Source organism: Atractosteus spatula, chromosome 13, assembly GCF_055471065.1.
Source record: "Atractosteus spatula isolate fAtrSpa1 chromosome 13, fAtrSpa1.hap1, whole genome shotgun sequence".
In the NCBI taxonomy this organism is placed as follows: domain Eukaryota; kingdom Metazoa; phylum Chordata; class Actinopteri; order Semionotiformes; family Lepisosteidae; genus Atractosteus; species Atractosteus spatula.
In genome coordinates, this window is record NC_142718.1 from 15,769,572 (window position 1) to 15,796,255 (window position 26,684).

At 37.0% G+C, this 26,684-nt stretch overlaps 1 protein-coding gene across 1 annotated transcript in view; it reads left to right on the forward strand.

Annotated features, from left to right (window-relative positions):
* Nucleotides 1-26,684, forward strand: part of ahr2 (aryl hydrocarbon receptor 2) — a 159,970-nt gene that overhangs the window by 111,110 nt on the left and 22,176 nt on the right. Inside the window, exons 3-4 of the mRNA XM_088930166.1 lie at nt 15,423-15,535; nt 26,242-26,331. Of these exons, the coding sequence (XP_088786292.1) occupies nt 15,423-15,535; nt 26,242-26,331 (203 nt within the window). The remainder of the gene's footprint in view (nt 1-15,422; nt 15,536-26,241; nt 26,332-26,684) is intronic.

Below are 26,684 nucleotides of genomic sequence, written 5' to 3' on the forward strand. Positions count from 1 at the left end.
TAGATGCCTAATATATGGTCATATTTGTTTCTTATGTGATAACCTGTAACCTCTGCAGAAAATAGCATAAATCTATCCTGCTGGTAGTACAGGGATTGTGTTAGTCTAAAAGTGTAATCAAACCCACACAGATACCCCATACTTTCAGAAAAAGAGAATGACAGTGTCTGCAAGCCTACACTTGCTTCATGAAAGAGTGTGGCTGATCTTGCACTCCCCAGACTTTGGAAAACAATGGCTCAATTCAACTCCATGGTTTCAAAGTCTTTAAAAATCCAAGTGGGTGGGTGTTGAGGGAACTAGAAGGGAAATCAAGGGAACTAAATGTCCCGGTTTCATTAGAGCAAGGAGTGTGGCTCTGTTGTAGAAACTAAGGGAAAACCTAATGGCTAAAAAAGATCAGACATAGAAAAGAGAGGAGGGGGTAGGGTAGATTTTCTTTTATAAAGAGTCTAATGTTTGGTACCAGCTGGTTCTAATTAAAGTCATAAGGTAGGCAGTATGGGATGAAAGTCAGTTATGCAATTTCAGAATTTGAACCAGTATAGCTCCCAGGGTACCAAGAAACATTTTTTCTCTTTATTTTTTTTGGTCAGTTTTTGTTTCATTTGAAATATTACACAATGGGAAACTGCACACCAAAACCACATTCAGAGCAAATGCAAACCTCAAAACAAGAGCTTCGTAGCCATATTTTTGTTGATGGCATCCTTTGAGATAACATTGGCGCCAACACAGACAGTTATAGCCACGTTGAATCCACATTGTTTTAACCCTTATCAGGGCACTTTGCCATCAGAACAGTGGTACAGTTCTTTTGGACTCCTTGAGATTCTGTGAGAATGTTAAAAAGGGATCTTAAAAGTATTGTCACTGGATTCTAGTAACCATACTCATTATGATTATATTTTTTCAATATACTGTATGTAGTATGCAGCCTAGGTTTTTAAATTATTGCAAATCATGTTTTTTGATTTGTTTCTTCTACTTCTTGTATAATGTCATGTACACCACCAGAAGCTTTTATTTGGTATTTATAGTTTTTATTGCTAATGTTTTTTTTGCACATAATTGCAAAGACCAGTATGTAAGTAAAATTATTTTTACTGTGGCAGAAAAACAAGAATACGTATGTCAAATCTGCAAAATATGGGTACTTCACTGGTATGAAAACAAACTACAAAACAATATCAATAGTCTCAAGAAACATTTTGGAAAATGACACACAGTCACATTAATACTGTACTGTCTTTTAATATCAACACTAGCCTTACAATGTTGGATGCTTTACACATAATGTCTGCCAGAGTTTCAACATGCTTTTATATTCTGAGATTTATTAACTTAATTAAATTTTCTTGGGGGAGGAGACTATTAGTACTGCATACCATTAAGAAGTGAATTAAAAAGAGTACTGGGAAGTCTTCCAGTTTGTTGGCTAATGGGGTTCAGGTGCTTTCAAGGATTCAGGCTTTCTTTGCACGCAATGGTCATTAAGTACAAGGCCAAATAAAAACAAATACATTTTCCTTCTCTCCACGAATGTGAATGAATTGAAGTTTCTTAATTCTGTCTGGGAAGTATCAGCCATAAAGAGAACCTGGGACCTGGTAGCAGCCAGCTACAAATTGAAAAATGGGAGTTAGCCCTAAAGCTGTATAAGTCAGTGGAACCGGATAAAGGATGATATTGAAAGTGGATTGCAGTACATTTATGATTAGAACAGGATTTCAATCTACAGTAGCCTAGTACTTCATTTTTATTAATTATTGTACTGATAATATTAACTGCTTTATTTTTCACATCCTAGCACCAGTGATGGTTATATCTTTTTGGTAGTGTGCTGTTTACTAAAACAGTAGTAGAACATGTACAAGTAGAACAAGCTGTAGCTGTACATGTTTTAAGATTTATAAGATTAAAGACTCTTTAATAGCACATTGAAGTAATAAAGCTTTATTAATTTTGCTGTCTAGTAGCATTTTTAATATTCTTACAGTGTACAATGTAGTACAATTGTACTGCATACTGATAATGCAAAAATCATTTTTTAAGACATGTTTTCTTTTAAATTTTCAGCCTGGCATTAACCTTTACTTGTTTATACTCTATTAACATATCTAATAATCGATTATGAATTTTGTATTATTTTTCTGATAGGATTGAGCACCTTCTGTGTGATCAATGAAATGCTGCAATGTTGAATAATCGGACTTGTTTATCCCAAATTACTGCATGTTCTTTATAGACCCTTTTGGGTATTGAGAACACATCAAACAAAACAAATTGTTTTTGTGATGCTTGTAAAGCATTATTTTTGCCTTAGGATCTAAATCCAGGAAATTTCTAGAGGTCTGAAAACTCAGAATGGATTATCCAAAGAAAAACAATATCTTGAAAATTTGGCTATCTTGGGTTCAGTGCAGAACTAAAGAATTCTCTACCCATTCTAGCTGCAAAGATCAAGGATTGTTTATACTGAAATTAGATTAAATTATGAGAAAGGTAATAAGAAATACCATATTTTTTCCTTTATTTTGAATGTTCTTGTACAACATTTTGCATGCCAGAGCTGGCAATGCAAAATACTTCTTTCTTCTTCTAAAGACAACCAAATTTTGAAATTACTGTACACTTTGCTCTTCTTTAATGTTCTGTCTCAGAAGAAAATCCTCAGATGAAAAGTGTTTGCACAAACATGAAAAAAATTATTTTTTAATTGTATTTATGGAGATCACTTTGTTAGCCATACACAATTTCTTGCATTAGGAACTTGTCTTTTCACATACCCCAGCTTGCTCTCCATGAGACACACAGGCACAAAGATGGGGAAGAGAGATACTGGGGATCAGAGTACAGGGTCAGCCATATATACAGCATCCCTGGAGCAGATGGGGTGAAGGGCCTTGCTCAGAGGCCCAACAGAGTAGGATTCCTCTACTAGCCATGGGACTTGAACCAGCAACCTTCCACCCACAGGCACAGATCCTTAGCCACAGTGCCACTGCTCCATCCTGCAAGAAATGTACTTGAACATGTACAAGAACAGACCATTATATTTTAATTAAAAAAACACATAACGAAATAGAGCACCATCACATTGAATCAGTAGACTTACAATTGTAATAGGATGGCAACCAAAAGAAGCAGAAGCAAATAGATCTGTTCCCTTCATCTTGGACTTGCGCAAATGGTCATATTATTCTCGGCAAGGCTATGGAAGACATTTTGCATTTCAACTCTACAGAGTGACTCAGAATGACAAAATATTTATTTTAGTACAGGTTCTAACAATCCAAGGAGAGTGAGGAAAACAAAGACAATTTGAGAGTGAAAGAAAACAATAGAAATTAAGGATTTAAAGATGAACTTGCAGCATTATATTAAAGAGTAGCTCTGCACTCTGAAAATACTGTATATCTTGTTTGCCAGAAATTATCTGTAATCTTTGAAGCGTCTTTTAACTTAAATTAATTAAATATGTGTCATATTGGTAATATAAAACTATTCTTTTTATGTGGTTGAGCACTTTGAAGTTTTTGTGCAATGTGTATACAGTTTTGCCTGAAGCTGTCAAACTGTTTTGCTTAAAACCACTACAGGGATAAAGCTTCTCTTTTATTAAAGACATCCAATTGCTGTTCCTTTAAGTGTAAAAAGAAATAGTCATTCAGAGAATTTCTAGAGTTTAACAAATGTAATGTCCCTTGAGCTATCTTTTATATTAATATGTGTATTCATTATTTTTTGTGGTTTAGTTCTATGGACTGATTAATTTGGACAGATTACACTATTTCTTAATTAAATCAGAGTAATTATTTTAATATTATTATTGTCCCCTTTTTAAATGTTTGCACAGAAGGTGCAGTTTAAAACCTCTTTCTATAACAACATAACAAACATAACAACATAACAAAACATTGATGTTTTGAAAATGAAAAATTTAAATTGTTTCAATACTGTTGCATTTTTCAGGTAAAATGATTTTAACACAATAAATAAATTGAAAAATAATTGTATTTATACAATTATGATACAAGCCTTCCCTCCCCTGTCAAAATAAAAACACAATTAACAGGTGTAAACTTAAACTTAAAACAATTAACTTTAAAAGGAGAATATTTTGTAATTATATTTTATGTATAATACTAGTCATGACATATCCAGTAATGCAACTAGAAAAAGCTGTCTATATTAAGTAATATTTTTTAGGTTTCAGTGTCATAATTGTAGATTAAGAGCAGGTGTATTTAGTACTGAAAAGTGAAGACACTTGTTTATAATGTGAACTATACAGTAGGTGTATGAAATAATCTACATAGCCATGGTGTTGAAGCTGATTTTCTAGAAAACATAATAATATTGTGATAACTATGATATACGTTTAAATTTCTGTCTTATGGACTTATCAATAGGTGTTTGAGGGCTTATAAAATCATGTTAGCTGGGGGACCGTTTTTAGTTGTATTCAATACAATAACTATCTGATCTTTGAACACAGCCACTTGAGATCAAAAACTTTCCTGAATGTGGAGAAAAAATCTGAATGTGGCACACTGCAGAATTAGACTGATACTGGCATTGTGTCACTTTGGTTTTCACATTTTAAGTTGTCTGTCCTTTTCTTTTGTACTACCTCTGGGATCTTAGTTCTCACTTGTTGGTCTCTACAAAGGGAACACTGCATGGTCATCTTCTTTCTAGGTTACTTATCTGCTTGTTCCACATCTCTCAAGTTCTATAACACACATTACATCTAGTATCTGTTACTTTTCAGGTTAATACGTTGATAATCACTTTTATTCTCTCCATGACAACCTGCTTCTCATACTCTTCAGCTTAACTTTGAGTCACCCTATTCAGTCTTTACTCACTTAAACACAGCTCTTCTATCTTACTCTTCATCAAGCACCTGATCTTCACTAACACCCACTAATGTTTTTGATCACTATCTTTCCTGGCTGATACTGTTTTTCCAGGGACAACTCTCTGTAACCAAAACTTGCATCCCTGACACAGCAGCAGTTGGTTTGTTATTTTCTCTCTCTCATCTCACACTCTGAAACCACTTGTCCTTCTGCTGATGGTAAGGTACAGGGAGTATTCAGTGAGTTGAAACAGGGAGCCATCTAGACTTCTCTTTCTCTTGATTGTGGGGATAAAGTACTCAGATACATTGCCAAGCAGTGCTCAACATCTCCAGGTTCTAATGCCTCTATACAGCCTAGCTCAGCTGGCCTGTTCATTGGCAGCGCACTTTATTCTTATTGATACTGGAAAACAACCACACAGCCCACATGTCTAGCATGTCTGTGATACACTTATAACAGTCTAAGCCATATTTTTCAAGTGTCATTAGCTTACTCATTCCCATAAGCCTGTAAACCAACCCAATCCATTGCTAACAAGAGCTCTTCTTGAGAACTCTTACTCTCTCTCCTTCCAGGCTGAAACCCAGATGCACACCCCACCCTTTATTTATCCTAGCTAGTCTTATAAGCCTCGTAATTAGCAAAGAGGAGTGGTGAATTACCCGTAGAGCCTGTCCCATTGGCTCCTTTCTCTCATGTTTAATTTCACTTCTTGCGAGTGCTAATTACTAATTCACTAATTCATTACTGACCAGCTAAGTCTTATTCTCCAGTTTTTTTTAACTTTCAGAACATAGTGGTCATCAGATAGCTATTGTATTTTAAACAGAAACCCCACTTCAATGTACAGATGCAGCCACTCAGAGTGCACGTCATTTCTTCCAACCACTGCACCTGAAACCCAGCGCGTTATGTTAAGTGATTCACTGGCCAAAGATGGTCGATAGGTGGCACTTCTGGTGTGTTAGTTGTAAGTGAAACAGTTGGTTCATTTAATATGTGTCCCTACTGTTTATGATCTTTAATTCCACTTAATATGGAATCATATAACTAAAGGGAAATTTTGGTACCTTAACATAAAAATAACCTAAGTATAATAATGTCTCTGAAAGTCATTAACAATATTAATTTAAATATAATAAAGAATGAAAATAATCTACATACAGATCCAGCCATTAAAAATGCATGAAGTAGGCATGGCGCATCATAACGCATCACAACGCATCATACCGCGTGTTATGATAATAGTATCCGGAATCACCTTGTAAAACCTCCAGGTGGAGCTAATAAAGCTGAACATCTCATGTACAGCATTTAAGCTGTCGCCAGAAAAGGTGCGGTTTTGAATCCCAGTCACTGCTGAAGGACAATCTTTTTCCAATTAAGAATTTAAGTTGTACACTCTTTAGACTTTTAATAATTTTAAACTGTGTATTACAGTATGTTAAATTAAACATAAAAAAATCAGTATATTTTATAAAAGCAAGATTGCTAAAGTGGACAAAAGTACACAACCTTCCACCTTCATCATAAATATTTTAATTATGCATAAATATTTTATGCATGAAAGTCTTTACGGAAGATATTACTAATAGTTTTAATAATGAATGACCTTGGACAGGCTGTAAGCTCAAAGTATTACCGTGGTCCACATTCTTTGTAACCGTCTGCATCAGTTTAACAGTTGCGACACGAAATGACTGAATTTTTTCATTGACAAAAAGTAACACCACACTCTCTTGTTTAAACAGAATGTTTTGTTGCTGCACAGACATTAAACCAGAGGAAAAGAGCGCCTCTTTCTTCGAAGCATTTCATTGATCCAATCACTTATTCATTTCCAATCATTCAAAGTAAGTTTTGAGAATCTCCAATTCACCATGCCTATAATGGTTTCCTGGAGATTGCTCATAAACTATATTAATTTAGGAACATAAACATGTTATGTAAACTGTATATGGCTGGTATTGGTAGTTTAACTACCAATGGTAAATGGTAAAAATACCAGTATTCCACTTTCTTCCTAAACATTTTAAACATCAAAGTCTTTCATTCGGTTGCACACTGTGGTTATTTTGGAAAAGTTTTTACGTGCTCCTTCTGACTATATTAAGTTTATATACTTTGTAAAAAGTTATAATGTTTTACCCATTTCTCTGAATACTTACGCTTGTTATCTCAGTAAAAAAATGCATACTTTTTAGAATTTGATTAATACAGAATATAATATGGAATCACGTATCTAAAGAAATTAATAATGATATAATTATATTCATATAGCTCAAATTATCACAGTAGTACACTTTCTTTGTAAATGTCTGAATCAGTATAACTCATTCCCACGTGATTACGTGTGTGGTGTGTAGTATGCTCTCACGAGGCACCACTTCTGTAGGGGTTTGGGCATTTACTGGGACAATTATTAATTGTAGCAGTAAATCACGAAATTGATTCTTTTAATGGCCTTAGAATCCAACCATGCGATATAACTCAAACAACGCACACACACAGGTACTAATACACGAGGATACATTTATTAATACATAAAATATGCATGTAAACCTAACAGATCTTATCGTGAGGGTTATCAGAATACAAAGATATATATTCAATCAGTTACACATATCAAGAGGACATACGTTCGGTATATCATTCATTTAGACCGTTTCGTAATTGAACTTGGTTAGAACTTCTACCTTAGATACTCAAACAAGTACATAACTCTTAGGAATTAAATTGATATCAACTGGTTGGGATAACAATTGAATTCTCGAGCAGTAATGCAGTGAAGTTGAATACTCATCCAATCTCTGGGGATTCAGATCTCCTGCGGGCTCTCTGGCTCCGTGTCAGGCTGTGCTGTGCGGCTTGCGACGGTGCGCTGCTGATGCTCACTGACCGGCTAGTTAGTGTTGGCTTTAACTAGCAAAGTTTGTGCACAGGAGAAAAGATGACTGTGGGTCCCAGCAAGTCAGGAAGAGGACCGGTTCGTTCCTGATGAAGCGCTAGTTCTGAATAGTGATTCAGCTGTCCACAGTTCCGACCTGTTCACGAGGCTTGCTGCTGATGCTAACCTCGGGTGGATCCTCTGGTTACTCTCTGGCAACCTCCGCTCTCGACTCTTAGAACAAAGGAAAGTTCTGGCACTCGGACACACTGGCCGTTACGTGGTTGTCCGGGCCGAGTCTCAGGATGGTCAGGAGGCGCGCTGCGAGAATGTCCTGCCCTTGGGAGCCTTTCTGCTCCTGGGCCGTCCTGCCCTGGAATTGTCTCGCACCCCTGGAATTCTCCTTAGAATTCTCTTTAGAATAGTCTTGGAGCTCTGTGTTGCCTGTTTTTACCTGGAGGAACTTCAGCTCGTTCATTGGCTAAAAGTTTCATGGGCATCAGAGACCCACGTGGGTTACTCGGCCCTACCAGTTCCTGATTGGCTGATGATGAGTAACCATGCCCTCTGACCTTGGGGTTCTAAACCACTGGGATGAGGCTCTCCCTTGGAATCTTGCAGACTTTTAGGCACCAATGGATGACCATTGATCATGATAGCCAGGCTTAGCTAAGTGCATCCCCATTTGGGAGCTGTCCCTTATCAAAAGAAAACATCTTTAAATCAGCCTGCATGAATAGTTTCTCTGTGGCTGCACCACAGAGATGAAGAGAGAGATGGGGCCTCATTTGGGAAAGCACAGCTACACTTAATTCTGTCTTATTAACAAGCATTGCCGCTACAGGTGTAATGGCTTAGGTTTGTGACTTGTGTGTTAGAGATCGGGGGTTTGAACCCAGCTATCACCATGAGTTTTCTTTTAACAAATTAACATTTATTTGAAAAACTAAAATAGCAAATATTAAGGACACTATATTGACATTTTTTTATTTCTAAATATCAAATATAAATATTTTTAAATATCATGTTCAAAGCCAAGTAATTTATTAATAACAATGAATAATTTCAAACTGCTACTGTACTGCCACTAGAGTATAGCTTGTGGAAAATACATTTATTTGTCCTGCACCAAAGTTTAACTCGTTCTGAGCTCCTACATTACAAACTCCAAGCCTTTCATTTTGAGCTGAAGACCCTCATACCTGAAGAAGGCTTCACAGCCGAAATGTTGTGTTTTCTCTCTTCTCTTTTCAGCATTGAATAAACCTATTACTTGTTCCTTTGCAGACTACGAATGCTGAAGTTGCTACCCACCTGAAGTATTTGCAGTATATGTATTGCAAGGCGCTCTGTTTTATTAACAAACACTCCGACTCAAGCAAGTGTTGAACAGTGATATAGACGTGGGTAATGTCATCCCCATTAAACAATGTGCTTATCGCGCAAATCCTGCTAAACTAGAAATTAAACACAAGAAGAGTATTATTGGAGAATGTTGTGAGGCTCTGGTGGAATTTCTCTGTAAACTGAAGAGTTATAGAGGAGACACGATGTGTATCGCCTCTTTTTACACTTGTAAAAAAGAACATTCCAATGTTAATGTGACATGGAAGATATTAATAATAATGTAGCGCTTTCGGGTTCATGTGGGTATGTGCCCTCGCCGCTGCCACCTCAGGTACATTAGGTACATTTTAGGTACGCCTCAGGTACATTTTAACATCTTGCAGCAACTCTGCAAAATATACACTTAGCTCAACCTGACAGTTCATCCTGCTACCAACATTGAATAAAAAAATCTTTAGATTTCTATATTTGTGTCTTTATTTAGTGGTTTCATTAGTGACAAAGGCTAAACTTTCTTGGAAAAATGTCTTTTATGTGTTGCAAATAAAAATTTTCGGTACCATCGTCTCCACTTTAAAGATACCCCCCTCGTGGAAGAATCTGACCTTGAATTCCAGCATACGAATCCCCCTTCCCCCCACAGACAGACTGACAAAGCAATTGAGAAATGTTAACTATCCAGCCATTGCAAGCCACTGCAGCAGCCACAATAAATACACTTTTCTTTCTCCTGATGGTAACTGAAACAAATTGTCATGTTTCACATCTTTGCGAAACAATTATGACATTCTCATCCAATCAAAGGTTTGATGTTTTTTTTTATTTTGAAACCGTGATCTTGACATACAGGTGTGAAGTAGAGTTAACAGCTTCAGATTTAAAGGGTTATTGTAACGCATACGGCCGACAATACAGGTTGTGCGAGCCGGCTTGCCAGTGCGGTGACTTCACTGCCCTTCCCTGTGAATAGCATTAGAGATCTCCCTTTAGCTCAACTGGCTGGTTCCCTGTTGAGTGACTGGAGCGCTGGGTTTGATCCCCCAGTGGATCTGATGCAGATATTTACAAAGTGTACTTCAGTGATAATATGAGCTATATGAATATAATTATTAATTTTTTTAAGATACTCAATTCCATAGTATATTCCATATTAATCAAATTGTAAAAAGTATGCGTTTTTTTTACTGCGATAACAAGCGTAAGTGTTCAGAGAAATGGTTAAAACATTATACCGTTTTACGAAGTATCTAAACGTAATATAGGCAGAAGGAGCACGTAAAACCTTTTCCAAAATAACCACAGAATGTAACTGAATGAAAGACTTTGATGTTTAAAATGTTTAGGAAGAAAGTGGAATACCGGTGTGTATTTTTAATTTTAACTACCAATACCAGCCATATACAGTTTACATAATATGTTTATGTTCCTAAAGTAATATATTTTATTACCTTCAGATGCGTTATGCTTCACTTCTTTTTATGCTCAGTTACTAAAATGTCCCTTTAATTGTAAAATTCCATATAAATATTCAATATTAAGCGGATTAAAACATGCACAATAAAGACATTTAATGATTAAATCATTTCACTAACAAGCAATGCACCATGAGTGCCCCAGTCAGTCATTTTGCCTAGCCAATCACGTACTGCTGTACAACGCGGCAAATTGTGGGTAATTTCACGCGGTACGGGGTTGTACCATGCATTTTGAATGGCTGTATCTGTATGTCTGATATCAGGCATGGTACAAAGGGTCTGGATTCTTATAATGTCTTTTTAAGGCAGACTTTATATAAGCCCTTCAAAGCAGTTACTGTTTGCAATAGCTATGTGAGTGTTGCAGATAAGACCATATTCCTGGGACTACATGTGAGATAATTCAAGTTTTCCAAAATGCATAACTTTTACCGAGTGTACTTATAATCACATGTAGAAGGTACGATTGAAGGTAAGTTCTAGTCTCCCCTGTGAACTCTGTCCTGACAGCCCTGTAGGTAAAATGTTACACATTTTGGGGTGAAAACAGGTCTCTATTTTTTTCCAGTTTTCTAATTTATGTTTAGTACTAACAGACAATTGGCATTGTATTGGAAGCATCCACATGTCCTTCTCCTGAGATCACTGGATAGTGATCTATCTTGATATTATTTATATGTGCCTGCTAGTAATCCATGGTGTTAGTGGGGGAATGGCACAGTCAGAGCTTTGTTGACTGGTGGTTCCATTATAACAGTTTGACAGTATTTAAGGGTCCCCCTGAAGGAATGTACCTCTGAGGGGTATAGATGAGGGGGGTTTGTGTTATGTGCAGAATTATTTTTAATTGTATATTGATTTTATGGGATTTTAAGTACCATTTCCAAAATTAGTACATCATTTTTAAGAATGTACTAAAAGGTGGAAGTAAGAAGGAACAAAGTCACTAATGGCTAAAAATAAGTTGTTAATACATTTATAAAAAATACTTGTAAGATGTTATGATTTTTCAGATATTCAAAATAAATACATTTTTATTAATAAACATCATCACTGAAGCATTTTAAAATCTGCTCTAATACTGAGACTTATACTGAAGTCTCTTTTGTGGTGACATAGCTTTTCTTGTGTTTTGAGGTTAACCTTGGAAACCAAGGTAGAGTACCACAGATAATATAAAAAACACATTTAAGCCTTTAAGAAGACTTCAGAGGAAAATCTTTCATAAAAATAACAATCAAGTTAATTGAAAGTTTTCTTATATTAAATTAAGTTGTTCCTGGAGTGTCTGAAACCATTTGAAAAGCAGTGCCTTGTACGATTATCTGCCACTAAGCAGATACACTAAGATACAGATACACTGTGTTGTGAGACTAAGCAGAACACAAAAATTACAAATGTTTTAGTGGAAGATTAAGTTTTTCTTCTTTTGTCCATGTGTTTTCATTGGATTTAATGTCAGTCACCATGTACTGTACTTAACTCTGAAAATTATCATTAAAAAGCTTTTCATCTTATTTTTAATGGTTATTGAAGAAAACATCAATACTTCAAGTAAACATCAAAAACACACTAAGCGCATCTGAGTCTGCCAAATCCCTTGAGGGCTTTTTTATATGCTTGGTAAAGCATATGGTCACTAACCAACTATATTGATAGTTTGCCTTCTAAGTGTTTTTTTCTTCGGTCTGCATTTACCAAAATAATCTCAAAACATCTGTCTGCTGTGGAAATATATTTTGGGTTTTAAGTAGAAAATGTTTTTTATGCATAGAAGTTGATAAGCCTGTCTACATTTAGTAGTAAGGAAATAAGAACCTACTCCACCCTGTGTGAAATGCTACCTTAAAAACCAAGAGTGCTGCTAATCAGTTGATTCTGCAACATTTCCTGAAAGAGACCTGGAATTTGTCTGATAATTTCAGCTCCAAATCAACACAATCATGGTTCATTGAGAGTAACTGCTTTTAGGCATGGGTATTATCATTCCCAAGCTTTCTCAAGAAGTTTTAAAAGAAGGGGCATTCAAAATGGTTAAAATTATACTGCTAGACTAACACATTTTGTTTGCAGAACACATTTCTCTTTAGTTATAAGTAATACAGTAGACAGTTGTTTCAATAGGCAAGTGTATACTAAAACAGCACTTTTCCTCAAACCTGCCGTACACATAGAGACATTAAGTAATGATCCTCCTGCCTGGTGGGACTAGCAACAGATCTGTAGTTGTATAGGGAAATCCACTTGCTGGCAAAAAGGAATATGAAACCTGGGGGAACTACAGCCAGTGAGTTCCTTACTGACATTCTTACTGTCAAGCATAGTGTTGGCAGCTTTATGTTATGTGTTTGCTTGTCATCAGCAGGGACTGAGGGAAAATGGATACAGCACAATACAGGCAAATTAGAGAAAAAACTCCTTTGCTTTAATAAAAACTAGGGTATAAATGCAGCTTACAGCATACAAAGATCAAAAGCTCAATAATAATTATAATAATTGCTTACACTTATATAGCGCTTTTCTGGACACTCCACTCAAAGCACTTTACAGGTAATGGGGACTCCCCTCCACCACCACCAATGTGCAGCATCCACCTGGATGATGCAACGGCAGCCATAGTGCACCAGAACGCTCACCACACATCAGCTATCAGTGGGGAGGAGAGCAGAGTAATGTAGCCAATTCATAGAGGGGGATTATTAGGAGGCCATGATTGGTAAGGACCAATGGGAAATTTGGCCAGGACACTGGGGTTACACCCCTACTCTTTTGAAGAAACGCCCTGGGATTTTTAATGACCACAGAGAGTCAGGACCTCGATTTTAAGTCTCATCCGAAGGACGGCGCCTGTTTACAGTATTAGGACCGCAGGGTAAGCGTCCCCTGCTGGCCCCACTAACACCTCTTCCAGCAGCCCTTAGTTTTTCCCAGGAGGTCTCCCATCCAGGTACTGACCAGGTTCACACCCACTGAGCTTCAGTGGGTTGCCAGTTGTGAGTTTCAGGGTGATATGGCTGCTGGCATTGTAGGTTTGGCTCAAGGCCAAACCTACAATTCAGTAGCTTAAGGATAAGAAAGTGAATGTCGTTGAGTGACAGTCAATGTCCTCCCTTGACCTCCATTGAGAATCTGAGGACAGATGTGAAAACCGCTGTACATAAGTGATCCCCAAGCAACCTGAGAGAGCCTGAGCAAATCTCCCAAGAAGAATGGACAAAAATTGGACCAAGCCAATATGCAAAGTTGGTAAACTAAAAGTTGCTATAATAAGGTGCTTCTACTAAGTATTGGTTTCACCGGTCTGAATACTTATGCATTCAACATGTCTGTTGTTGTTTTTGCTGATATTTACTGTAACTTATTTTACCTTTAGAAATCTAGAAACAATTTGAGCATTCAACTTTTGAATAAAATATTTTTTAAAGTGTGTATATTAGCATTTTTCATTTAACCAAATAGAACAGTTTGGCAAGGCACTGTATTTCACAAACATATCTTATCCTTTTAAAAGAGGAAATAATAACATCAACTTCTGTCATTTTGGATTGATTTTGTTTCTTCTATCAGAAAAAAAATATACAGTGCTAGCTGTCCTACATATGTCTACAGTAGCTGAAAATAAAATATTTACTATAAATGTTTTTTCTTTTTTGAATAGATATTAAGGTAGAGTTTGTCCTGCTTAATTAAGACGATCATCATCACATCACTTGCAATAATCACTTATCCAATTCAAGGTCATGGTGTCCTGGAACTCATCCTAGGAAGCACGGGGCACAAGATGGGATAGACTCTGGATGGGTCGCCAGTCCATTGCAGGACACATACAGATATAAACACACACGCTCACACCATAGCTTATTTTACAGAAGCCAATTAACCTACCACATGTCATGGGAAGAACATGCAAACTTAACACACATAACGCCCCAAGAATTGTACCTAGAAAGTGTCACGATCGCTACTCCTCCTCTTAAGGGTGCTCCAGCCCTTCCTTGTTCTGACCCATTACCTGCACCTGTTTCTGATTTCCGTTCCCCCTTAAATGCCAGACGCAGACGTCACCCGAGGTTCCTCATTGAATCCCGTTTCATGAGAACCCGGGGTCCTGCTGCGTCTAGCTCCGTTATGGTTTTAACCCTTCGTTCCTGATTCCCCCCGCCGGTCCCGACCCGGCTCCTGGTTTTTAATTCCTTCGGATGGATTGTCTGGCTTTGGACTACTTTTCTGTTTTGGCTTCCCCGTTTTGGATTTCGTCTTGGATTGTTCGCCCCGGACTCACTTCCCCCGGATACCTGCTCACCTTGGACACGCCCCCCTGTCTCCATACCCTTCTCCTGCATGATTTTCTCCCTACCGTGTCCTCACCAACCGGATCGTGTCATCTGCATAGGGCCCGGAAAGAACTGTTCGTGACAGAAAGTTATCCCTGCAAGGCAGCAATGTGTCACCATGCCACCCAAATAAAGATATTTAAAAAAACAGTTAGGCAGCAGTTCCCTCATATGTGAGTTTATTGTGTACTTCTGTGCATCCAGTTGTTATTGCTTTCTTTTTTTCCAATCTGTTTGGTTTCTTTCAGGAACAAAAAATAAAGACAAAACTATTCTCTTTAATCCCATAAGCTAGTTTTCAGTTTCTTTTAATTTAATGAGGAATATGTGGTTCTTAAAGGAAGAAAATGAGAATGATGGGTGGGTTGGCTGGACAAAAGTTTTAGGAAAATTTCAATTAAGTATATACTGTAAATATTGTACAAATGTGTAGACTGTTCCAAATTCCTTTTCATATTGCTTTCAGGGTTGCGTGCCAGTGTAAAGTTGTTTCTTTTCTCGGTTGCAGCTACCATAAAAAAACACATGGGCTGGTTGGCAGAGAGACCTTTTGGAGGGAACGGTCAGAGTGCTCCAATGATTGATGGCACCAGCTTCTCAGAAGAGGATCTCCTACTCCAAGTAGGTGACAGGATTTGAAGCCTATTTTTTCTTAAATCTTTCTTCTTCTCCCTTTTGCTGAAGAATAAAAGATTGTCCATGTGGTCAGCAAATGTCTGCTTGTTATGGTCATTTACCTTTGAAGACATACAATTCCAAATACAGATATACTTACAGGTTTTACAATTTGATGCACAAACATTTCTCCCAAACTTTAATTTTTTTTCTCAAAATAGATACTGCACAGTGTAACATAGCATCTGGATGACAACATATTTACATTGCATATTTTGATTTTCTGAATTTTGTCATCAGCTTTTCTCTTTTGCATACTTTCCTTGTGCAAGTACTGTATACAGTCACATCTTTACTGATGGTTTTCTAGTTAGTAAGAAGACATACAATATACCCTAAAGATGAACAAAACAATATTATTTTATCTTTAAAAAGAAAACAACAACACTGGATCCATCTTAAAGGAAAAATAAAAACAATTAAAAATATTCAATTCAATTCAGTTTATTTTTATATAGTGCTTTTCACAACAAGGTTGCCCCAAGGCGCTTAACAATGCAAGTAACTATACATTTTGTGAATACAGAACAGAAGACCAGAAGACAACAGAGGAGAGGAATCAAAAACTCCTTAGTAAGGAGAAAATAAACCTCCAGGGCCCCAAGGTCAACTGGCTGCCCAACCCCTTTGGGCATGCTAACATTATATAATTTAAAAAAAGGAAATAAATGAATGAGGGTATTAATCCATCCATCATGTCTTCTGTAAGTCAGTACTCCATGCAGATCTCTGTAGACCAACAAAATCCTCCTAAATGATAGTTATATCCACAATGTCCCTAATGGATCCATGGCGGTGATGCAGCATCCAACTCAGATAGTGCCCAGCCCGGGCACAATCCAGACATGTGGGGAGGAGCATAGGATAGTTTGGTCAGAACAGATGTATCTACCTGGTGGGCCAACATAGAGGCATACAATGGCATGTACAGAAGCACCAGCAGCCATGGTTACAGCAGGCTATGGTGTAAGGTGTGAGTAGGCTAGGCTGAAGTAATAGCTCTTCAGTCTGAATTTAAATACTGATATTGACTCAGTATCCCGAATATGGGTTGGGAGACTGTTCCATAAGCTAGAGGTCCTGTAACTAAAGGCTTTACCGCCAACTGTTATTTTATTAATTCATGGAATATGAAGAAGACCTGCATTCTGTGATCTAAGCAGGCGACTTAGATGGCATAAATTAATACGTTTCATTAGATAGACAGGTGTCTGACCTCTGAGAGCCTTGTAAGTAAGTAGAAGGATTTTGAAGTCCTTGACAGGAAGCCAATGAAGAGAGCTAAGTATGGGAGTTATATGGTCGTACTTTCTGCATTCTGAATTTGCTGTAAGGTGTTGAAAGAGTGGTGGGTGCTCCCTGATAATAGGGCATTGCAGTAGTCTAACCTGCTGTATACAAGAGCATGTATTAATTTCTCTGTGTCTTGAGTGGAGAGAAACTGCCTTAGTTTTGCAATATTTCTTAACTGTAGGAAGCATGTTTTTGATACTGTTTTTGAACAGTATTGTTGCCTACAAACAACAGAACCTCAGTTTTATCAGACCTGACCCCAAATTGAACTGGTGACATTGACGAAGCAGTACAATTATTAGATATTTGAACATAATGAAAACGATTACTTAAATATGAAGTAAACCACTTAAAGACGGTTCCACATAAGCCAACCTCAAATTCAAGCCTGAGTAACAAAACAGAGTGGTCAACCGCGTCAAAGGCAACACTAAGATCTAGAAGCACAAGCACAGTTGCATTTTCCACCTCAGTAGCTAACAGAATATCATTTAATGCATTGTTAATGCAGTTTCAGTGCTGTGACCTGGGTGGAAACCAGACTGGAATTTCTCAAGTATATTATGTAAGTCCAGATACGATTGAAATTGGACCACAACTATTCTCTCAAGAATTTTAGATAGAAATGGGACGTTTGAGACAGGCCTGTAGTTGTTAAGATCCAAATTGAAACAGTGACTGCCTTTCGCTAAAGCAGGGTACATGTTTCTGCTTGCTACAGTATTGCATGATTTTTTCTGAATCCTTTGAAATCACTGACCTCTCAGATTCTTGATTGTAACCCAAGCACTTAAAAAAGAGAAGGTCATGGATTACATCAGAGCTTTCTACAGTCTGTTGTCTTTGGATATTTTGTATTTTGATTTGGATATTTTATATTTTGATCAATTAATATTTACCTTGATTTTTTATTTCATTTGATCTTTGTGCTCATGTTTAGAGATATGTAAAAGTGAAATATGAAGTTATTTAATTGATTTTAATGCCAAAAATGGGGTGCACAGAATTTGCCTCCCATCTTAGATGTACAGTGGTCAGAAGCTTGTTTTTAGTCTTACAGTAGAATAAGATAAGTCTACTCTTGAACAACACAGCTATATACATATAGCATTATGCATTGTAATGTACAGGTAAAACTCCTGCTGGATTTAAATTAGTACACCTAAATGCATTAGAATTGTCTAGCTGTCCCACAGTTCCTTCTAAATGATATCACCTTTTAGGATGAGTTTCAGGGAATATAGTTAGATTATCCTTAGCTTTTTTCTTTTTTCTCCTTGCATTTTGTTTTGTGTGACATACTTTCCCTCTGTCAAGGCTTCACATTTTAAAATTTCACGATTCTGTACAAGACTTTTAGTAAAGAATATACATGTAGTTTATTGAGTAAGCATGTGATAATAAATATGTACAGTATGTACAGATCCAGCCATTCAGAATGAGCAAGGGATACTACAGTACAGTGCTTTGCAATTCATGGTCTGCAGGAGACTGCAGCTTTTTAGAAATACTCAATTGTGGGACTGCACTACTTTGTTAAACCGCTAGGTGGAGCAATGAAAACTTAAAATGGCATGTGGAGCATTTGGGCTGTCGCCAGAAAATGCCTGGTTTCGAATCAGTGTCAATGCTGAGGGACAATTTTTCAAGTTAATTTTAAACTGTATATTACAGCATGTTAATTAAGCTAATTAAAAAGTAGGTACATTTTATAAAAGCAAGATTACTGAGTTGGATATATAAAAAAGAGTTTAGTATTATACTGTAGCTTGTGAACGTAATGGGTCTCTTTCAGGTTCCATCCACATACAGAAAATACAAAGGTAAATTTTGGTAGCTGAAAATAAAAACAGTAGTATAACGTAATGCATACCTAATGTACACACAGTACATGGTAGTGGTAGCTAAATATAAAAAGTACACAACAGTATTCCACCTTCTTCATTAATCTTTTCTGCATCTGCATTTTCTGCATCAAAGTCTTTAACTTGATGACTTACATAGGGTTATGGTTGTAATGTGCTTGTTCATACTGTACTGTGTATAATGTTTTATCCTTTTCTAAGAATACATAGTTAGAACATCACTTGCTGTTATTGTAAAAAAAGTTGTACTGATTTAATACCACTTGATAGTAATATTAATATGGAATCAAACAAGTAATAGGTTTATTCCATGCTGAAAAGAGAAGAGAGAAAACCTGAACCTGAAGAAGGCTCCACAGCAGAAATGTTGTGTTTTCTCTTTTCTCTTTTCAGCATGGAATAAACCTATTTCTTGTTCCTTTGCAGACAACGCATACTGACACAGCTACGCACCTGAACCACTTAATATGAAATCGTGTAACTAAGCAGCTAAAATATAACAAGTGGATGTTTTGGAAACATTTTGACATTTGTTGTTGTTTTTTTTAATAGTTTTGTTTTTATAGTGGTAAAGAACAATGAAACGCCCATGGACTGTAATGTAGCACACTCTACCCAGGCGGTTCAAAGCCCTATCAGAGCATTACTTTTGGTTTGTTTCTTACATAGCATAATGTATTCTCGCGTTATGAACTCGTTTACACCTGGGATCTGCTTTATTTAAACTAGGGTATCTAAAAATGCAACCAGGTGTTAGATATTGTTTAAATAAAAGCTGTGAAAATTTTCACAAATCACGATCTTTAAAATGCCAGTCGTTTGAAGGCTCTGTCATTTTTCGCAAAGTTATAGACATCGGAAACATAGTGTCTCCTAAATAGGCGTTTTAAGAAAGTTAAAGTTATGAAAACAGGAGAAAACAAATGACTTTGAAAAAGATACAAGAAGTTTGAAATTATTATTTATTATTAAAAAATTAATACTGTTAATAATGATCAGATACATTATTATAGTTTCAGTGGTCTTTTTAATACCACTTTGTCATTTTCGATTATAATATACAGATGCAGCCATTCAAAGTTTGCGGTACAAACCCATACCGCACGCATCTACCCACAAACCACCGCAGTGTACTGCGATATGTGATTGACTGGCTAAAATGACCGACAGGGGCACTCGTGGTGCATTGGTCGGTAGTGAAAAGATGTAATCATTTAATCTCTTTACTGTGCACATTTGAATATTTATATGGACTTTTACCATATAAGAGAAATTTTAGTAGCTAAAAATAAAAAGAATAGGAGCATAACGCATCTGAAGGTCATAAACAATATTAATTTAGGAACATAAACATATTATGTAAACTATATATTGCTGGTATTGGTATTTTAAAGAAAAAACACACATCAGTATTTCATTTTTCCCTAAACATTTTGAGCATCAAAGTCTTACATGTGGTTATTTCGAAAACATTTTTACGTGCTCCTTCTGACCATATTATTAAACGTTTATATACTTTGTGAAAAGTGATCGTTTTAACCTTTTCTGCGAACAAAAACAAAAGCATACTTTTAGGATTGGATTAATAGGGAATATAATATGGATTCATGTATCTAAATAAATTAATACCGGTATAACTAAATTCATGTACTGTTACACGAACAGTAGTATAAGACTTTCCATTGATATGTTTATTGCTGTTTCAGTACTTGTCAGATGACTTGCCTTGGTGGTGTGATAGCTTTAGTGAATGATTTATAACCCTGAGATCAGGTGTTCAAACCCAGCTGTCGCCATGAGTTTTCTTTTAACAAATAAACATTTCTTTGAAAAACTAAAATAGCAAATATTATTGGCATTATATTGACATTTTTTATATATCTAAATATCACAACATGTTCGTACTGTATGTACACAGTGGTACCGCAGGGTGTAGAATGCAAATCCACGTGAGCCTGAAAGCCCTACATTAATGTTGTGCATTCGCCTGGCGCTGTGCGGTTTTCGCATCTCTCTCTCTCTCTCTGCGGGAGTGCTGGCTGTGCCGAATTTCACTCCACAAAGTCTGTGTCTACATTGTTTGTAAACAAACTGGTTTCACAGGTATTTTCAAAGTAGAATAGGGCAAGTCTTCCAATGAAAGACAGTCCACCTTCCCCCCACTGACAAATGTTTTCTTAGAAAAACAGATTCACAATCCAATGCTGTGTCAGTCTTCTGTGTAAAAAAAATCGGTTTAAAAACCATGGGTGCTGTTTTGAAAACGCTGCTGAGTAAAGTATAGAAATTTTTCTGCTGTCAGCAGTATTGTGTATATAGTTGACCCTTACCTGAATGAAAACAGGACATAAAGAAAGGGTTTCAGAAATCAAACAAAGCTTTATTCCCATGCTTACAGTCTGGGTAATTGGAGGCTGCGCTGTTATGCTTCCTATGGTGATATACAGGTTTTTCGAACAAAGCCGTATTGAGCAGTATTTCTTGCATTGTGAATGTGTGTACACAGTGGTCCCCCCGGGTTCCAGTTAGTGCGTAATTATGCATAGATGAAAAACTGGAGGTTTAAAAAAAGAGAATTAGCTCACTGGTAGTTTTATGTGGAGGCTGTGAACATTTTCACAAGTGGTCTTTAAAATGCATTTGGTTTGAAGGCTTTCTGTGTTTCCCTTGCGAAGATATGAACAAAAGAATATTCGAGCGTGGTAAAAAAAAATGGCTTAAAAACGACATAGTGAGGGCTGTGAAAACAGTCACAATGTACTTTGTACACACAGCAAGTGTTTTCGTAACTCTAGGAGGTTTCGTGAAAAAGCTACAGGTGTGCCAAAATCATTTTCGAACTTCAAGCTAACTTCACCCCAGTGTAGGCACCGCATTGTTATCTCAATCACCTGCTAATCAGTTTGAACACCATGGGTGCTGTTTTTAAGAAGCTGCTCAGTAAAGAATAGGAATTTTCCTGCTGTCAGCAGTATTGTGTATATAATTTTATGTACAGGCTGCGAAAAGTTTCACAAGTAGAGGTCTTTAAAATTAGGCTGGTCAAATGATTTTTTAATTCTTAAAAAATAAAACAAAAATGAGATATAATTATGTGTTCCTGCTTAGACATTGCATGACTTTAAAAGCTATAAAAACTGATTTCGATAGTTAATAACCACTTTTTATGCGCAAAAAACGGGTGATTTTTCTTCCTCGTGATCAGCTTAGAATCTCTGTGTACACTGTAAGGTGTTTACTTCTTAATTAAACGTTTAAAATACACAAATTTCATAAAAACAACACACGTTTTGAATAGAAAAAATCATATTCTGTTGTCTTCCTGGTATGTAGAACAGATCATCAGGTCTTTTTTCCCCAATCAGAGGCTCTGAAATCAGCGTGCCACCCACTGCACTGTGTCAGAGGGGGAGGTAGTATCGAGAGGGAGGAAGCGCGGAGCTCAGTATTGCACAATGGCTGTAAAGCGCCAATTACGTCTGCGTTCATAACTTAGTGTTTAAAATTAAACAACATAAATCATTTTCTTTGACTTCTAAGTCCCTTAATTATCATCGTTTCTTTTTTGATACCATCGTTAGACAAAGCAGGAACAAATTGTACTTTCTAATTACATTACACGTGGGAAGATTACAGATTACAGATTTTAATCGTCTTTAATTTTGTTATACATTTTAGAAAAGTTTAATCTATGCATACACCACAAAACTATTCTCGATTGTATTTCTGAATGCTATGTATAAAATAAAACTTACAGCTTACTCAACGATTCTAAGGTGATCACGAGGAAGTGTATTGCATGTCTAATGGTCTAACCCCATTTTCTCCATTTTGATTAAAATCGCAAACACGTGTTTAATTAAATGCCTTTATTGATTCACAATCTGACAATCCAATGTAAATCGTTATCTTTTCATTCTAAGTCCCTTAATTCACTTTAAGCATAGCTTTCTCACTATTTAGATTTATTTTTTATACCATTGTTAAACAAAGCAGGAGCGTATACTACTTCCTCATGGGATCAAATGTGGAAAGATTAGAGTGTAATCGTTTTTAATTTTTAAAAAAATTTTAGAAAAGTGTCATTTATACAAAAAAGTTGCATTTAATACCACTCGATAGTTATATAAATAGAGATAAGCCCTCTATTAAAGCTCAGATCAAAGATCAAACAGCAATATCTCATACACTGGGACTGATCTGTGATCTGTGATGTGGTTGAGTGTGAATTTTGGCACTCTAGCAGGCTAGCTGGTGTCTGTGTGGTTCGGGCCGGCTGGCTGTGCCAAAAAATAAAAAACAGTTTAACAACTGTTAAGTATCATTAAGATCATTAGACATACAATACACTTTCTCGTGATCATCTTAGAATCTTTGAGTAAGCTGCAAGTTTTTTTTTTAATTTTTAATTATACATTTTAAACACTTTAATTTTGAAAACGCAACACACATTCTGTACAGATACAGTACAATCACATTCTCCTGTCTTCCCATGGTGTAAAACGAATTAGCAGGTGATTGAGATAACAATGCGGTGCCTACACTGGGGTAAAGTCAGCTTGAAGTTCAAAAATTATTCTGGCATACCTGTAGCTTTTTCACAAAACCTCCTAGAGTTACAAAAACACTTGCTGTGTGTACAAAGTTCATTGTGACTGTTTTCACAGCCTTCACTATGTCGTTTTTAAGCCATTTGTTTGACCACGCTCAAATATTCTTTTGTTCATATCTTCGCAAGGGAAACACAGAAAACCTTCAAACCAAATGCATTTTAAAGACCACGATTTGTGAAAATGTTCACAGCCTCCACATAAAACTATCAGTGAGCTAATTCTCTTTTTTTAAACCTCCAGTTTTTCATCGATGCGTAATTACGCACTAACTGGAACCCGGGGGGACTGCTGTGTACACACATTCACAACGCGAGAAATACTGCTCAATACGGCTTCGTGCGAAAAACCCGTATATCACCATAGGAAGCATAACAGCGTAGCCTCCAATTACCCAGACTGTAAGCACAGAAATAAAGCTTTGTTTGATTTCTGAAACCCTTTCTTTATGTCCTGTTTTCATTCAGGTAAGGGTCAACTATATACACAATACTGCTGACAGCAGGAAAATTCCTATACTTTACTCAGCAGTGTCTTAAAAACAGCACACACGGTGTTCAAACCGATTTTTTTACACAGAAGACTGACAGCTTCGCATTGTGAATCTGTTTTTCTAAGAAAACATGTGTCCGTTGGGGAAGGTGGACTGTCTTTCATTGGAAGGCTCGCCCTATTCTACTTTGAAAATACCTGTGAAACCAGTTTAATTCGGCACAGCCAGCACTCCCGCAGAGAGAGAGAGAGATGAAAACCGCACAGCGCCAGGCAAATGCACAACATTAATGTAGGGCTTTCCGACTCACGTGGATTTGCGCTTTACACCTTGCTGTACCGCTGTGTACATACAGTATGAACATGTTGTGATATTTAGAAATATAAAAAATGTCAATATAATGCCAATAATATTTGCTATTTTAGTTTTTCAAAGAAATGTTTATTTGTTAAGAGTTAACTCATGGCGACAGCTGGGTTTGAACACCCAATCTCAGAGTTATAAATCATTCACTTAAGCTATCACACCACCAAGGCAAGTCATATAACAACCCCTGAAACAGCCATACACATATCAATGGAAAGACTTATACTACTGTTTGTGAAACAGTATATGAATATACTTATACCGTTATTAATTTATTTAGATACACAAATCCATATTATATTCCATATTAATCCAATCATAAAAGTATGCTTTTGTTTAATCCGATAACGAGCATATTCGCAGATAAGTTTAAAATGATCAATTTTCACAAAGTATATAAACGTACAGTAATATGGTCAGAAGGAGCACCTAAAAATGTTTCCGAAATAACCACATGTAAGACTTTGATGCTTAAAATGTTTAGGGAGAAATGGAATACTGGTGTGTATTTTTTCTTTAAAATACCAATACCAGCAATATACAGTTTACATAATATGTTCCTAAATTAATATCGTTTTTGACCTTCAGATGCATTATGCTTCTATTCTTTTTATGCTCAGCTACTAAAATTTCCCTTATATGGTAAAATTCCATATAAATATTCAATACTAAGCGGATTAATACGTGCATAGTAAAGAGATTAAATTATTACATCTATTCACTACCGACCAATGCACCACGAGTGCCCCTGTCTGTCATTTTGGTCAGCCAATCACTTACTGCAGTATGCCGCAGTGGTTTGTGGGTAGATGCGTGTGGTACGGGTTTGTACTGCGAACTTTGAATGGCTGCATCTGTACAAGTACTGGTACCAGAGGTGGCACAGAAGTGCAGTGGTTGGCATTTCTGTCTCATAGTGCAGGTGCCCTGGGTTCCGTTCTGGACCAGGCACCCTGTCCACCCTGATGTAGAACCTGTATGTTCTTGCCAGGTTCACATTGATTTCCTCTGAGTGCTCTGGTTTCCTCCCATAGTCTATAGACATGCTCATGGGTTAACTGGCTTCTTGGAAAATTGGGCCCTTGTGTGAGTGTCACGAACACAGACTGAGATCCGTGTCAGATCTTGTAGTAGACCCTATGCGATGCAGTAAGAGCTGGAGAAAACAGAAGGAGTGGTAAAAGGGAACACACAGGGGTTTAATAGTGCACAAAATAATAGTGACAATCCGTGATACAGTGAACGGGGAAGACAAAGAACAGCATCCAAATCCAAACGGGTCCAAAGGCAGGTCAGGGCACAGTCCCAGAGTCCATCAGCGAAAAAATCCATCCTGGGACGCGACAAGGTTAAAATCCCCGGGAGGGGGGAACACACAGAGAGACAAAACATGGAGGTCCAAGGGAGACGGGGCGAGATCCTCCAGACCCCGGGCTCAAGAAGCGGGAGGTGTCGGGGATGAGGCCTATGACCTCAGGAGACAGACATAGGGTTTCCTGGTGCCAGGCGGGCCTCACGACATCCTTACCCTAAAGATGAGCCCCGAGGATTGGAGGAGCTAGTCTTTAAATAATAAACCTAAAAAGGTACACCTGGGAAGCTTAATCACAGAAACAAGAACGGTAGTAGTGGAGCGCTCTCTAGGGAGGGATGTCGGGCATGACAGTGACTGTGTGCATGCCTCTGTTTGTGTCTATCTACCCTGCAATGGACTGGTGTCCTGTCCAGGGTGTATCCTACCTTGGGCTTGTTGCTTGCCTGGAGGCAAGCATTAACAACACTTTTGCATAAGAATTAGGATTTAAGCATTTGAAGCAGAAGACATAATAGTGGGTGGTATTAAACTTAGTATTAAACAATACTAATCAAAAAGGGAATCATCATTGTCAGTGTTGCTAATAAGTAAATTAATGTGATTTTTTCTAAGTTGATATATTTTCAAAAGCATAGCCAAATAGGCTAGTGCTGTTATCACATTCCAACTGACACAGCTGAGTGACATGCTATACCTGTTTTTATTTTTAGGCTCTGAATGGATTTGTCTTAGTTGTCACTGCTGAAGGATATGTGTTCTATGCATCACCTACCATACAGGACTATCTTGGCTTCCATCAGGTCAGTATCATGTAAACATTTGAGGTACCATTTTTTGTCATATATGAAAATAGAAATGATAAAGACTTTAACGTACTGCAAAACAACATTAAAGTTTATAAATCAACAAGTAATTTATTCTTTAAAGCTCAACTATATTAATATTTTTCTTCTTTAAAAGTTTGTGAAGAAAGGTGATGTACAGATGCAGCCATTCAAAACAAGCGGGGTATGTTGCAGTATAACATGGTGGGCGTGTCGCAGTATACCGCATCATACTGTATGCAAATTAGATTATGTTAATAGTATCCAGAATCACCTTGTAAAACCAGGAGGTGGAGCCAATAAAACTTAACCTCTCCTGTACAGCATTT